Source organism: Puntigrus tetrazona, chromosome 7, assembly GCF_018831695.1.
Source record: "Puntigrus tetrazona isolate hp1 chromosome 7, ASM1883169v1, whole genome shotgun sequence".
In the NCBI taxonomy this organism is placed as follows: domain Eukaryota; kingdom Metazoa; phylum Chordata; class Actinopteri; order Cypriniformes; family Cyprinidae; genus Puntigrus; species Puntigrus tetrazona.
This window is the reverse complement of record NC_056705.1, coordinates 29,964,217-29,977,159: the sequence shown is the minus strand read 5'-3', so window position 1 is coordinate 29,977,159 and position 12,943 is coordinate 29,964,217. Positions and strand designations below refer to the sequence as shown.

The 12,943-nt window shown below is 40.9% G+C and overlaps 1 protein-coding gene across 1 annotated transcript in view; it reads left to right on the top strand.

Annotated features, from left to right (window-relative positions):
* The first annotated feature begins 202 nt into the window (after positions 1-202).
* stim2b (stromal interaction molecule 2b) overlaps positions 203-12,943 on the top strand; it is a 33,654-nt gene continuing 20,913 nt past the window's right edge. Inside the window, exon 1 of the mRNA XM_043244178.1 lies at positions 203-1,990. Within this exon, the coding sequence (XP_043100113.1) occupies positions 1,855-1,990 (136 nt within the window). The 5' untranslated portion in view covers positions 203-1,854. The remainder of the gene's footprint in view (positions 1,991-12,943) is intronic.

Genomic DNA, 12,943 nt, shown 5'->3' with positions numbered 1-12,943 from the left:
CTGCATATTTTGTGTCTCTTAATTTGATTAACATTCTTCAATTAAATCCTAGAAATTTTTTTTTTGGTGAATGAAGAGTTTTTTTCACAAGAAGAGTGTTTGGACATTTGATCTTTCTTTATTTGTCCTGTTAATTGCACACATGCATCACCATGTAGATGTAGTACGTAGTAGACTCTGGGTCTTACTGATAATAAATAAACGTGGATAAATATTTAATGAGAACCAAATCATATTGCTGAAAGATCCTATGACACTGTAACGGCTGCTGAAAATTAAAAATTTTTAAAACATATATAAAATCTTATAAAAATGTTAATAATAATAATTAACAATATCACTGCTAAACTGTAACAGATAAATGCAGCCTTAGTGAGCATAAGAGACAACAAAACATTTAAAAATCATACTGACCCCCCTCCCAGACTTTTGAATGTTAGTGTATAATGTTCGCTTTGCTTGTTTATGTATCACTTAGCCTACTGGCCAATTGCATGCTGGGACATTTGATGTCAACTTCCTATATATGAAATAAAATGGCATTTTAAGGATGTTATGCTCCCATGTATCGAGCCTGTACACAATTTTAATCAGAAAGCACTAACAAAATAAATTCCCTTTAATACTAAATAGCAAGCACAAAAAACAGCGTCATATTACAGACGAACATTATCCCACAAAACAAGAAAACACCCATTATGTGCCTGCCCGCCCGCTTTGAGCTGCTGTCTGCCTTTTCAAAGCTCTCGCGCCGCCAGCCAATCGGATTCTGCCATGTTGGGACCCTCCGACCAATCGCGGCCCGCAGCGAGGAGGAAAACTTGGACGATTCTCTTGGGTGTAAAATTGTTGCGTGTCGCGATGGGAGAAATAAAAGTGGGAAGTGATGGAACAATAGAGCCGGCTGTTTCCGGGAGGCGCCAGCATTCCCGAGCAACTTTCGCGCTCTTGCGCATACCGACAGTCCGCCAAGCACACAGCCCGCCCGCTTCACCCCGGCGGCCGCCTTTGTGTCACACGAGAGTTTTAGGCGAGATCTCCGGAGAGGGAGAATCAAACCGCCGGCGTCCTGTTGTCAAATGATTTGCATACGGACTTCCGCCCCCCTGAATTTAGTTTCTGCATCGACTAGCGAAGGCAGTGGGCAGACCTGAGCCCTCAATCAGGCGCAGTCATGCGGACTTGACATTTAAACTCGGTTAACGTTTGGACGCGAACGGCGCGCGCGCGCGTGTTCCGGACGGTCTCGATGGATTCGGATTAAACGGCGCGCCGGGATCTGACGCTTTCGTTCTCGGAGGCGTTTACTATGCTGGATTTCTGCCGGCTCTTGTGGATGTACCGTGACTGTTCGCTGTGACTCGCGGTGTAGAGCCGGACTATCGCGTTGGACTGTTTTGTGGCAGGAAAATGCGCGTTTTCATCTCCTCTCAAGCAGGGGGATTCCTCGTCAGTTCGCACTTGTCTGTTTGGATCCTAAAGTAGGATACAGCCAGATCCTCCAACCCAGTCGAGGATCTGATGTCTGTATGCTCTGATGTCTATTTCAATGTGTCATATTAGAAGAGTTGACCATCTCTTTTGGATGGAGTTTTACCTCGCGTTCTTCTTTTGACGTCTTTGACAGCGTGGATGAATTTTTAGATCGTTTTTTTTTTAATAGCTTGGATTACTTTATTTCTGGCTGCGTTTTCACAGGTTGGATCTCCTCTTTTATTTTGGCCGCTTTCTGTTGAACTGCCGTTGAAATCACGCGTTTCATTCTTGCGATTCGTTTTCGACGATCCGCCGGGCGAAAACGGCGTGCGATCTCTCGCCGGTTTATTTATTGCTCGTCGAAAGCTTTTGCACACCATGACTTTCTTGTCCGGGGCAGCGGTTCTGTTGCTGCGTGGACTCGTCATCTCTGCGGTACTGGGCTTAGAGAGTTCATACACGAGTCATCTGTCGAACCGAGTCACTCCCGACCCGGCGGCTGTCGCTCCCACAGGTAAGACCTCTACAGCACGACAGACCCCGAATCGGATCGACCCCGCGCTATTCTCTTTCTCTCTGTCACCGAGAGCGCGCGCGGTAACCCGGTCTAGATCGGGGAGCGATTGTAATGCGGGTCCTTGATGGCGGGGCAGGTCTTTCCCAGCCTCGCGTTGCTTACGGATGATTCCTGAGAATCTCTTGCTTTGCCTGGACGAGCGGCTGCTTGCGAAAGCGATCAAGGTCAGGACGACATCCGCGCGGAATTCCTGCTGTTCCACCAATAAACGCTTGGCGTGAGAGCGCGCGAGGAACCCCCCTCCACACGGCACTGTCCTCAGGCAGCACCTTCACGAGGAGAAACCACCAGATGGGGTTTTCCGCGGCCGCTGGCTCCTGTGATGCCTGTGCAAACCGATTAAACGAAAGCCAATATTCACTGTAGAATAGAAACGTATACGCGCATCTATTAACCATTTCTGTGGCGAGCTATTTTGACGTTTATTCCTTACAACTGTTTGTTTTTTCATTGCAGTGACTCTTTAATCCTGCATTTACTAGCATCTTTTAATATTTTAGGCAGTTGAAACTTACTGGTGAATAGTTTCTATCAAGTCTATCAATAATAGGCTGTTAGTCACTATTCTAAGGCTTTTAGAATATTAGTTAATATTAGTTAATAGCAAGGCTTTTTTTTTTTTTTTTTTACAGTATTTGTGTCTTGTAAAATTATTTTGCATGAGTATTATGTATAAAAGTGTCACAGATACCTCGCACACTCATTGGCTGATGGCAACAAATTCTCACGGCGAAATATTTTGCAGACGAATCGATGCACTTGATGTCTGTCATATTGATATATAGGGCTAAGGATTTTTCGAGTGTTGTCCCGGGCCTTGTTTATGAGGGTAGCCCAGTAAGATCTTCCACAGTGTACCCTTTAGCTTTTGAGGCGGGTGTCCATCGACGCGCTTCTGGCCCTTTTAATCCGGAGATGGCTGTATACTATGCACGTTCAAACGGATGCATTTGATCTACAGAATGATCAATGCTTTAAATTATCAGATGCATAGAATTTAAAAAAAAGAGAGGCCTGGGATTTGTACCACACTGGTAGGGCATAATGCATAAACAAACGGGACCGATTCGGTCAGTCAGCCTATTCTGGTTCATAACCCCGCAGCTGTTTTCCCAATATTAGTCATGCCTTTAATGACAGTGGATCGTTTCTGACGGGCAGCAGTCTGGTCAGAGCGCTTGCCGAGGACACGGGGTGAGATGACGGATTGCTGTCTGTACAGAACTTCAAACTGCTCACGGGAATGTAATCCAGATCTGCGGTCATACGGGAATGCAGGCTTAATCTGAAGGGTAAATAACCTTCGTGCAAATGATAATTGACTCATCAGAAATTAAAGCCCTTGGACAAATTGTTTCAGCTGTTGGTCTGGGTTAGTGTACACTAATGGATGCTTGATTCAGTGCACCGAGTGCACAACGGTTCCCAGCTGCGGCAGACTCCTTAAATTAGGAAACCCTTGATTAAGAGCGTTGCACATCTCTGATGTTCAGTGGGTTGTTGGGTTTCGCAGTGATTGAGCACGATACGCAAGTTTCGTCACCTTCGCGCTAAAAACACGTTCATCCTTTTTAAGATATTTGGCACGGTTCGGAATCGAAATGTCCGTTGAGTGGTGCTACGAAGTCAATTTTGTGTTGCGTTTGAAAATGAAGTACAATCTACACTAAAAGCAATCATGAGCACAAAGCAAATGTGAATTCATACAGTTTTAATTGGCTTCTATGAGCCGTTTTACCCAAGTGCCCTGCGTCACTAGTGCGGTGCTCTACCAGGTAAGCTAACAGTAAGTTCACTGCATCAGGAAAACCATGCATACAGTATGCATATTAATTTACAAATCGTTCATAAAATTGCTAAAGTAGACTTGGTAGACACTACTAAAGGTTTGAGGTCATGGCAGTATCGTACAAGGAAGTCTTAACTGATAGTCTGCTCCTGAAACAGTTGTTGGTGTTTTACTGGCGCTAGTTAATTTCAGCTAAAGAAAAATGCAGTGAATTCTATGTATAGTTCATTTTTGGAGTTTTAGAAAAATTTCGATGCATTTTCCGATTGGTCTGTGTTGGTCACTGACCATCATTACAGCGAGACCTTATTACGTGTTATGAATTATATGTTATATCCGACTAATAAGCAAGGAGGTGGCAGAGCAAGTACTGAGACGCCGCCACATAGCATCGGTGTTGGCACGCACTCCTTTGAATTGTGCTGTACACATTAGTTTGCTGTATATGCGCAAGCATCTGCGAATATCACATTAAACAGAAGCTGTTAAACCTGAGCAGCAGGCCGTGACACCTGCTGGGAAAGGTGTAGTCCTGCTATAGGCAGATAAAACCGCTGAGTGACAGATTATATGCTTGTCTTAAAATGTATTTGCACAGGCTGCTTTAAACCGTTGCGTGTGTACTTTTGTTGAGTTCCCACTATATCAATATGGGTGCAGTCATCATGAGATGCATCCCATGGGGAATATTTGGATTCTGCGTACTTCTTAGCGGGACACACGCAATTTCTTAAAATGCTGTGTGAGAGTTCGAGCGTTCCTCAGGATGCATGCGTGCGCATGTGTAGCCGCGTAGCAGTTCCTCTGGTGGTGTTATGGTTATGTGTGCATGCTGGGAGTTTGACTTTGGGCTCATTGTGAGTCAAGCAGCCCCACTGGACTTGACCCGACGACCCACTTCCCATCCCGACCGTGGTCAGATGCCGCTTCGCAGGGTGCCGCTGATAAAGTGCGTGCGCGTATGCAAGAAACAGGAAGAAAGCCGTTAAACTTCATCGGAGAGAGAATTATAGAGCTGTGGTAAGCACGTAAGAAAGGGGACCACGAGTAGACCATGCTCTTGCCCAGCGTGATTGCCGCGTATTAGGCTACTTGTTCAGGCGATGGCTCCCAATTGTAAGCAGAGTAATGAAGGAATTTCCTGTAGCACAGATGATTATCATAACAAAAGTGCTCGAGAGTGAAAGGTCGATTGTTTTTGTGTCTTTCAGGTCATTTGAATACACGTCATCTCAGAGGCTTAGATGGATTTGTTTATCTGTTTGTGTGCCTTTTTGGTCTGTGTCCTCAAATCGTGAACGTCTTTACGTGATAAGAGGATAAACGGGTCTCTTCAGACCATGCTGCAACATTTAAAATGTTTTTACCGTTCAAAAAAGCAGTTTTTATTCCCTGTTAGCTTTTTCAGAAAGATATATTTCTTACGCTATTTTAAATCCTTTCAGACCCTGTTCAGAAAGGCATCTTTAAATTCTAATAACTGTACTTTCTCCATCTGACAGCCAAAATCATTTTAATCTTTTTTTTTTTTTTTTTTTTTTTTTTTTTTAATAGTTATCTGACAGAAATGTATTAAAAGGAACATTTGTTTTTTTTATGAGACTGAAAGCAGCCCCTGCCTTTTTGCCACATTTACAGTACACAGTTCCTCATCGAACGCATAAATCCCACAACAGCGAGGAGGTTCTTTAAAAGCTTTCTGCACTTTTTAGGTTTGTTGCATGAGTTGGCAGCAGAAAACCCCTTAGTGATATTTCTGTGAACATGATTGTTCGCACATTTAATGCCTGTGGGTATTTAGTTTGTTTAGCTTCTCAATAAACAAACTGCCTTTTCAGAGGGACACGTTTTCCAGGAAGTACGAGTCTGGGAATTGATTTCTCTAAAAAAAATATGTCTGTTGATCTGCGTCTGTCTCGTTCTCTCTCTCTCTCTCTCGACAGAGATATAATCATTAAATAAGTCTGAAGTAGGAAGTGAGCGTCGACGTTAAAGCTTCCTTACACATGTTCAATTGTGGACAGACTGGTAATGCAACATTTTTGTAACTGTTCTCGCATTAGTGGGATTGGCATCGGCGTAAAAGATGATTCGAGTGAGACGGTCTCGGTGTGATTTAAGATGTTGAAAACAGAATTGTTGAAAGACTTGGAGGTCTTTACCAAAGCTCTGTTGAATCAGTGCTTAGTTGGTGCTGCTGTGTGTGTGTGTGTGTGTGTGTGTGTGTGTGTGTGTGTGCGCTCAATGTCATGTAATGTTTATCATCCTCTAAACGCTGCCCTATCAGCAAAGAAACTGCATCTAAAGCGCACAGAGCTGGAATAAATGCATTTACACGAAAGCTGGAATAATGCTATGACACGGAGGCGTCATGCTCATTCAGGGCTGACGGATCAGGATTTAAACACGGACCAAGAAAAGTTGTAACACTTAACTGTCTAGACCTGAACCTGCTTCAGCCAAGACTTGAATGGGGCACTATATCCCCTTTATGGCATAACTAACTAAAATCAATATTTATCAAAACGAAAATTGATATACAGCTGTAAAATAACAAATTGAGAAAAAAAAACATGTGGCATTGTGGCATTATTTGTGACAAATGAATTAATTTTGTAGCTTTTTCTTAAAGACATGGGTGCATCGGGATGGATAAATCGCTTATATGTAAAATAAATGAAGGATAACGTCAAGCGCACATTACTGTTATTTTGCTCGCACTTTCATTTAGGGACCAGTTAACTAGTTATTAACAAGGACTTCCCTCAATAAACACTGCTTATTAATTGTAATAATGCTAATTAATGTTAACAATCAAAAAGATGAACATGCTCACCCACTGCAGCCGCATATACTGTATCTTCTCTGATGATTTGTAAAGGTGTAACAGTTTGTAAAATCTAATGTTGACGTAAAAAAAAAAAATAGCTAGAACGCTTTTGAATGTTAATAATAATGTCTCTCTGTGATAGCGACTGCTGCGTACACTGCTGTTGTCCCTTTGCATTTCCATTCATTTGTCCGGTAATCTCCGGTCTGATTAAAAGGAACTCAAACAGACAAACAGAGCTATTACGTTTTTTCCTTATGGCTTGTTGAGCTGATATGAAACAAGGAGCATGGTCTGGCTCCGGAAGCAGCATCAGAGCAACTGTAGAGCTCAAGCCCCTCGGTCTGTAAAACACAAACCCCTGTCTGCGCTGATACTAACCCCTAACCCTAAGCTGCATTCTAATCTTAAACTTAGCATAGCATCGCTGGCACACGCTGATAGATAGCATTGCTGCTTGTCACACTTGGTCCCTGTTTCAGTTTTTTCGGTGGTCTTGACGGGGGATTGAGTTGACCGGTGAAAAAGGCTGTGGGGCGGGGTTTGATTTACTGCTTTGATGAGTGAAAGAACGCACTTTTAATGGAATGTGGAGACTTCACTGCGCAAAAAACCCTTAAAGGGATAGTTCACGCAAAAAATGTCACTAATGTCACTGTTATGATTTTCTTCTGAAGATATCTGGAATGCCGGGTGACAACAACATTGGACTCCATTATCATTATCATTCATGTGAAAACAAGTGCGTCTAATTCTATGAAATGTACACTTTTGGTGCACTTTAAATCTTGAAAGTATATTTTTACTACATTTGCATTTAAATATAAGGCCACTGACTTAAGTGTGCTTAAAAGAGTACATTTTGATGACTTGATCACTTAAATACGCTTTAAAAAAAAAAGTGTTGTTTAATGTCAATAGAACGCTTTAAATCATTGTTTCAGTAATCTACGATCGTAAAGTTACTATTTAAATGTACTGTGTGTGCAAAAATATTTGGTTTTTAGTAACATTAGCATCAATGCTTGCGAGTGCCTTCAAACTATATTTCAAAGAAACACTTGTGAAATTATATATAAATATCTGCTTAAGTCCTGCTCAAGTGGACATGTCTAAAAACATTGCATTCACATTCTTCAGCGTAATATTAGCGAAACAAAACCGATCCCAGTCTAAACTTGGATGCTAGAACTAGACGGTCTATCTGATCCGATCATGCTTTCCGATTAGCTCTGATGGAATACAGTCACACGCGTCTGCTCTGATGGAACACTAGATGCCTTTGGTTACTCGGTCACAGTTTGGGAATATCCTGCACGTCTGCCTCCCGTCGTCACCACAAGATCATGACCTAGAGACACTATTCTCACTTGGGGAAATTAATTGAACCTCTCAGGGTTTACATTAATACACACAAACACATGCTTCTGTTATATTACAGAGCTGCAGGTCAAATAACGCAATGATTAAACTGAAGTTAAGGTAGCTGGTCCCACTATATGTATATAGACGTACTTCAAAAGTAAGTCAAATGTACTTGTAGTATCGCAGAACACTTTCTGCTGCTATTAAGGTAGGACATGCATGCGGTTAGAGAACGATTTGAAAATATTGGGTGAGTTTTAGTGTACATTAAGGTTTAACGGATTGGTCATTAAAAAAAATGTATAATGTATCAAGTGCACACATTTAACTGAAAATAGCAGGCTAACAGATTAAAATCAAATAAGCAACGGAGATCAAAATCATCAGCGGCGATTGTGTTAGAGAAGAGATTATAAGACGGATCATATTTTTCTACTGTATTAAGTGCTAAAAAGTAATAGCGGAATAAAGCGGAAGTGGTAGTAAAAAATCAGAACTATCAGCAGCAATTGTGTGTCCGTGTGAGAGAGAAAAAAAAAATCTAAAAGAGATGGTAAGGCATAGAGTAGAATGAAAATGATTTTGGTACAGGTGTGTGTGTGTGTGTGTGTAAAAAGATTCTCTTTAAAAATGTCCTGTAATGTTTCTGATTAGATGAGAGATGCGCCAGTTCTTAGCCTTTTAAATAATTTTACACAAGTGATCTCTTTCACTCTTTTGTTGCTACACATAATACTTCCCTGCACTCACTGACAACCTCCATCCAGTTTATTGCAGCCCAGCTTACGTTTCGCCCACTTGCTCTCTCTCTCGCATCTCTAGCGACTTTCAGCAGTTTTTCAGCGCAAAATACAGGCAGCGCCGTCTATAGACTGTCGCCTTATCAGTTCAGAGTTTTTTGGAATTTATAATTTATTTATGTTCTAAAAATGGTTCTTTTAAGAACTGTTCACTGTAAGGTTCTTTGACAAATCAAAAAAATCTTTTTATGGCATCTCTGAGAAAACCCACTTTTGAATCCTGTCTTTAGACAATCTCCAGATGACTGCCCGTGGGATCCTCGTGAATAAAGCCTTTAAGATCCTCTGATGGGTTTCCAGGCTCTGTTGTGCTCGACTAAGGTTTTGAGAATAGCGTGGCAAGGGTAATGTTTTAATTGAACTGAAACTATTCTCAGAAGTCCCGTATCATCCAACTGGTGTATCAGTTCATGCAGAAAATTGTGCCCGATGGAAATGTAGGTCACTTTATTGAGCTGGACTGTGCAGCTTGTTTTGAGCCATTCTTTCTAAGAGAACTGAAGGAGTTCTTTGTTATCAGCTGCATGTGGCTGCGTTGTGAGGTTTACTTGTCGTTTCTAGTCTGGTCTGTAAATACTAGCTGCTTTCACAAGGTGATGGCGTGCATTTCGCATTATGTGCCGCTGACTGGACTCCAATGAAAATAGCCATTTTGTTAATGAAAGTGCGAGCAAATCCTCCTACACAAAGACACGAGCAGGTGGTAAGCCAAATTAGGGAAAACTAACATCCTTTCTGGTTTATTTCTGTTAATTTGGCTCGCTACTTGGCCATGTCTTCATGCAAGGATTTAGTTCGCTCTTCTAATTGATTTTTTTCCCCATGCCTCTGTCAGTTTCTTCACAGTATAATGCAGACTTTACAAACTTTATCCATATATTACATTTGAGTTTATCTCAAGTTTTTTGAGTATCGTAAAAATGCTGCGGTTTGCACATTACACAATGGATTGGTGACTGGGGGTCACACATGATTTCGCTAGCCTTCCATGGCAACACGTGCGTGAAATGTGATGCGTGAAGATGGGAGATCTTCTGGCTTGAGACTGGAATTCCTCCAAATGAAAACAGTGGCATGCGTTAAGCTTGAAGTCCAGTTTGTCTGTGTGTGTTGATTTGCAGGGGAAAAAAGTAGAAAACAATCTTGCTCTCTCGTTAGGTCATCACATGACATTTTTGGAAAAGTTACAAACTGGTTCTGTTATTTAGCCTGCTAAATATTTCTCTAATTCGACTTCACTCAGATCGCATCTCGTCACAGTTCACACAATATATGTCACTTACTTAAACGAGCACACATTAGCCTTAGATTCCGGACTTTTTGTCTATGCTCTCTAGATAACTTTTGACAATTGAAAATCAGGTCTAAAAATCATGTAGCGAATACTTAATACTTAATCAACTTTGTAGAGAGCAGTTTAAAATGTGTCAGTCTGTCTCATGTGTGTAAATTTGAGTTGAGTTACGCAGAAAGTTAACCTGGATTTTAAATGTAGAGAATGTGGAAAAATGTATCATGGTTTCTACAACAATACTAAACTGCACAAATGTTCCCTGACTACCGATTTAGCATATTCGAATGATTTCTGAAGTATAATGGAACACTGTTATTTGTAAATTCTATGGGTCTAGCTTCCCGTGTCATCCACGTCTGGCTAATTTTAGTCAGTTTTGCAGCTTGATGCTGAAAATTGGCGTGTCTTACCATATTATGTATTATAATGTATTATGGACGCTCTGTAGTGCAAATAGTTTTACCGTTTACTGCACGTTGTTATTCTTCTCTTTATTCACCTATAGCAGCTAATGACACAGAAGTATCGCCCATAGCTTAGCCTTACATCTGTGTTGAAGAAAAGGTGGATAGCTACTAAAAATTTAGCTTTGCCACCTCTCTCTCTCTCTCTCTCTCTAAATCTCTCTCTCTCTCTCTCTCTCTCTCTCTCTCTCTCTCTCTCTCTCTCTCTATATATATATATATATATATATATATATATATATATATATATATATATATATATATATATATATATATAGAATAAATGCAGCATTGGTGAGCATGAGGCTTTTTCCAATAAAATTAAAAAGGTAATTGGTCTATTAAATGGTACCTGGTAATAACTTTAGTTTTATTTTTGGCATTTTTGCTTTAGCAAGGGATCAGGAAAGGTCTTCATAATGCAAAAAATACTAATACCAATAATGCAAAAACTACACTAGTAGTTATATAATTTTGTTGAATATCCTTTTATTTTAATTCTACTTAAAATTGAAATTTTTCACGTTTGCTAACCCCATTCAAACTCAGATTAGCAGTGTCAGCGGAATTTCGGAACGGCTCATAACCCGGATGATTTGTGATTGTAATATATTTAGAACAATATAACACAGGTATCACATCAGGGAGCCTGACATGCCAAACGCTTAGCTGTGACATCCGTTGGCATGATGCTAAAAAGGCAACGACGCGGAGGTGCTAAGACCCACGACAGAGCAGAATAAAGCCGCCCATTAGTCCAGCTGTGGTTACATGCCCTTGATCTGCCACACTCTCACATTCACACAGAATGCACGCGGTCCACAAATGCATATGGGGATCCTTGAGATATTTTCTTGACTAGTGCCAGTGAAACGGCTTGGTATCATTTCTCCTGCTTTCCTCTTCTAAAGGTCATGTTACATTAGTCACTGTTCATTCTTTTCTTTATTTATAGCTGTGCCGCTATGTCTCAGATGTCCACGCTGTCATTTTGCAAGTGGTGAAATCGGATCTGTTTGTTAAAACATCTGTATCAGGGTTGCTTTAGTAATGATGTAAGCGTCAGGCATCAACACGATACCAAAGTTGTCTTCTCAGACCGTTAATGTCATACTGAGCTATATCTATTGAACTGTACCATCTAGGATTTCGATCCAGAAGTCAGTAACATTGCAAGTACATCTCTGTTGGGGAAAACAAACAAACAAAAACTCCCAAAAAACACCATATTCTGGTTAAGCCTGTTTTTAAGCTTGGCAGATGGTTTATGCTGGTCCATTGTCGGTCATGAGTTGGATTAAGCTGGTTATGAGCTTAAACTAGCTCATGACCAACTAAGGACCGGTTTAAAACATACCTAACCAGAATATGTTATTGTCTTCTCCAGTTACAAAGTAAACTAGTCTGAATCAGGAGACAAAATTTGCACCAATCAAGCATTTGGGTTTATATGTTGGTTTGAAGTTAAAATACCTTCATAAAGGGTTTCTCTTCATAAGACATTAATGGATGATTAAAGTCGTGTGGATTGCTTGTGATTATATATTTGTATCAGCTGTTTGAACTCTGATTCTGACGGCACCCATTTACTGCAGAGGATCCATTGGTGAGATAGTTTTGCTAAATCTGTTCCGATGAAGAAACAAACTCACAAACGCCTGGGATGGCCTGGGGATGTGTACATTTACATATTTGGGTGAACTAATCCTTAAATTCTCAAAGAGCATATAGACAGACACATTTTACACATTCATGCTTATGTTTTAACGTCTTAAACCACTAACTTGTTCGCTCACTCGCTCGTCTATGCTGTCAGACTACAAAACACTAACCTGATTTAAGCCTGTGCTGTTGACCACACAAACACTCCAGAGCAGACACGGATTCATGTGAATGACACGGATGGGATTATGAAAGCTTGAAGCGGTGCTGTTCATGGGTGAGGAGATGAAGGGATATTTCGGATGAAACGAATAGCAGCAGCCTCTCGTTTCAGGGACTTTCCCTCTTCTTCAGGGTCAGAGAGAGTGAGAGAGAGTCTGTTGCTCCGCAGGCCTTACATCTTCTATGTGCAAAGAAGCCCAAAACAGACAGACACACAGAGTCTTTAGAAAGGGATGTGTTATAAGAAAAAAAAAAAGTAAGCTGTCACTTCTCTGTCACTAGAAAAACAAGCAACTCAAAAAAGCAGCAGTGAAAAAATGAATTTCACACTGGCACAGTAAGGTTTTTTAATCTCTAACTTCAATGAGGGCCTCTCGACGCTTTTGTCTACAGTAGGCAATATGACAGAAATCACTTTCTCTGTTAAAAGAACCAGTATTCCTCATGATTTTACACCTACAGGA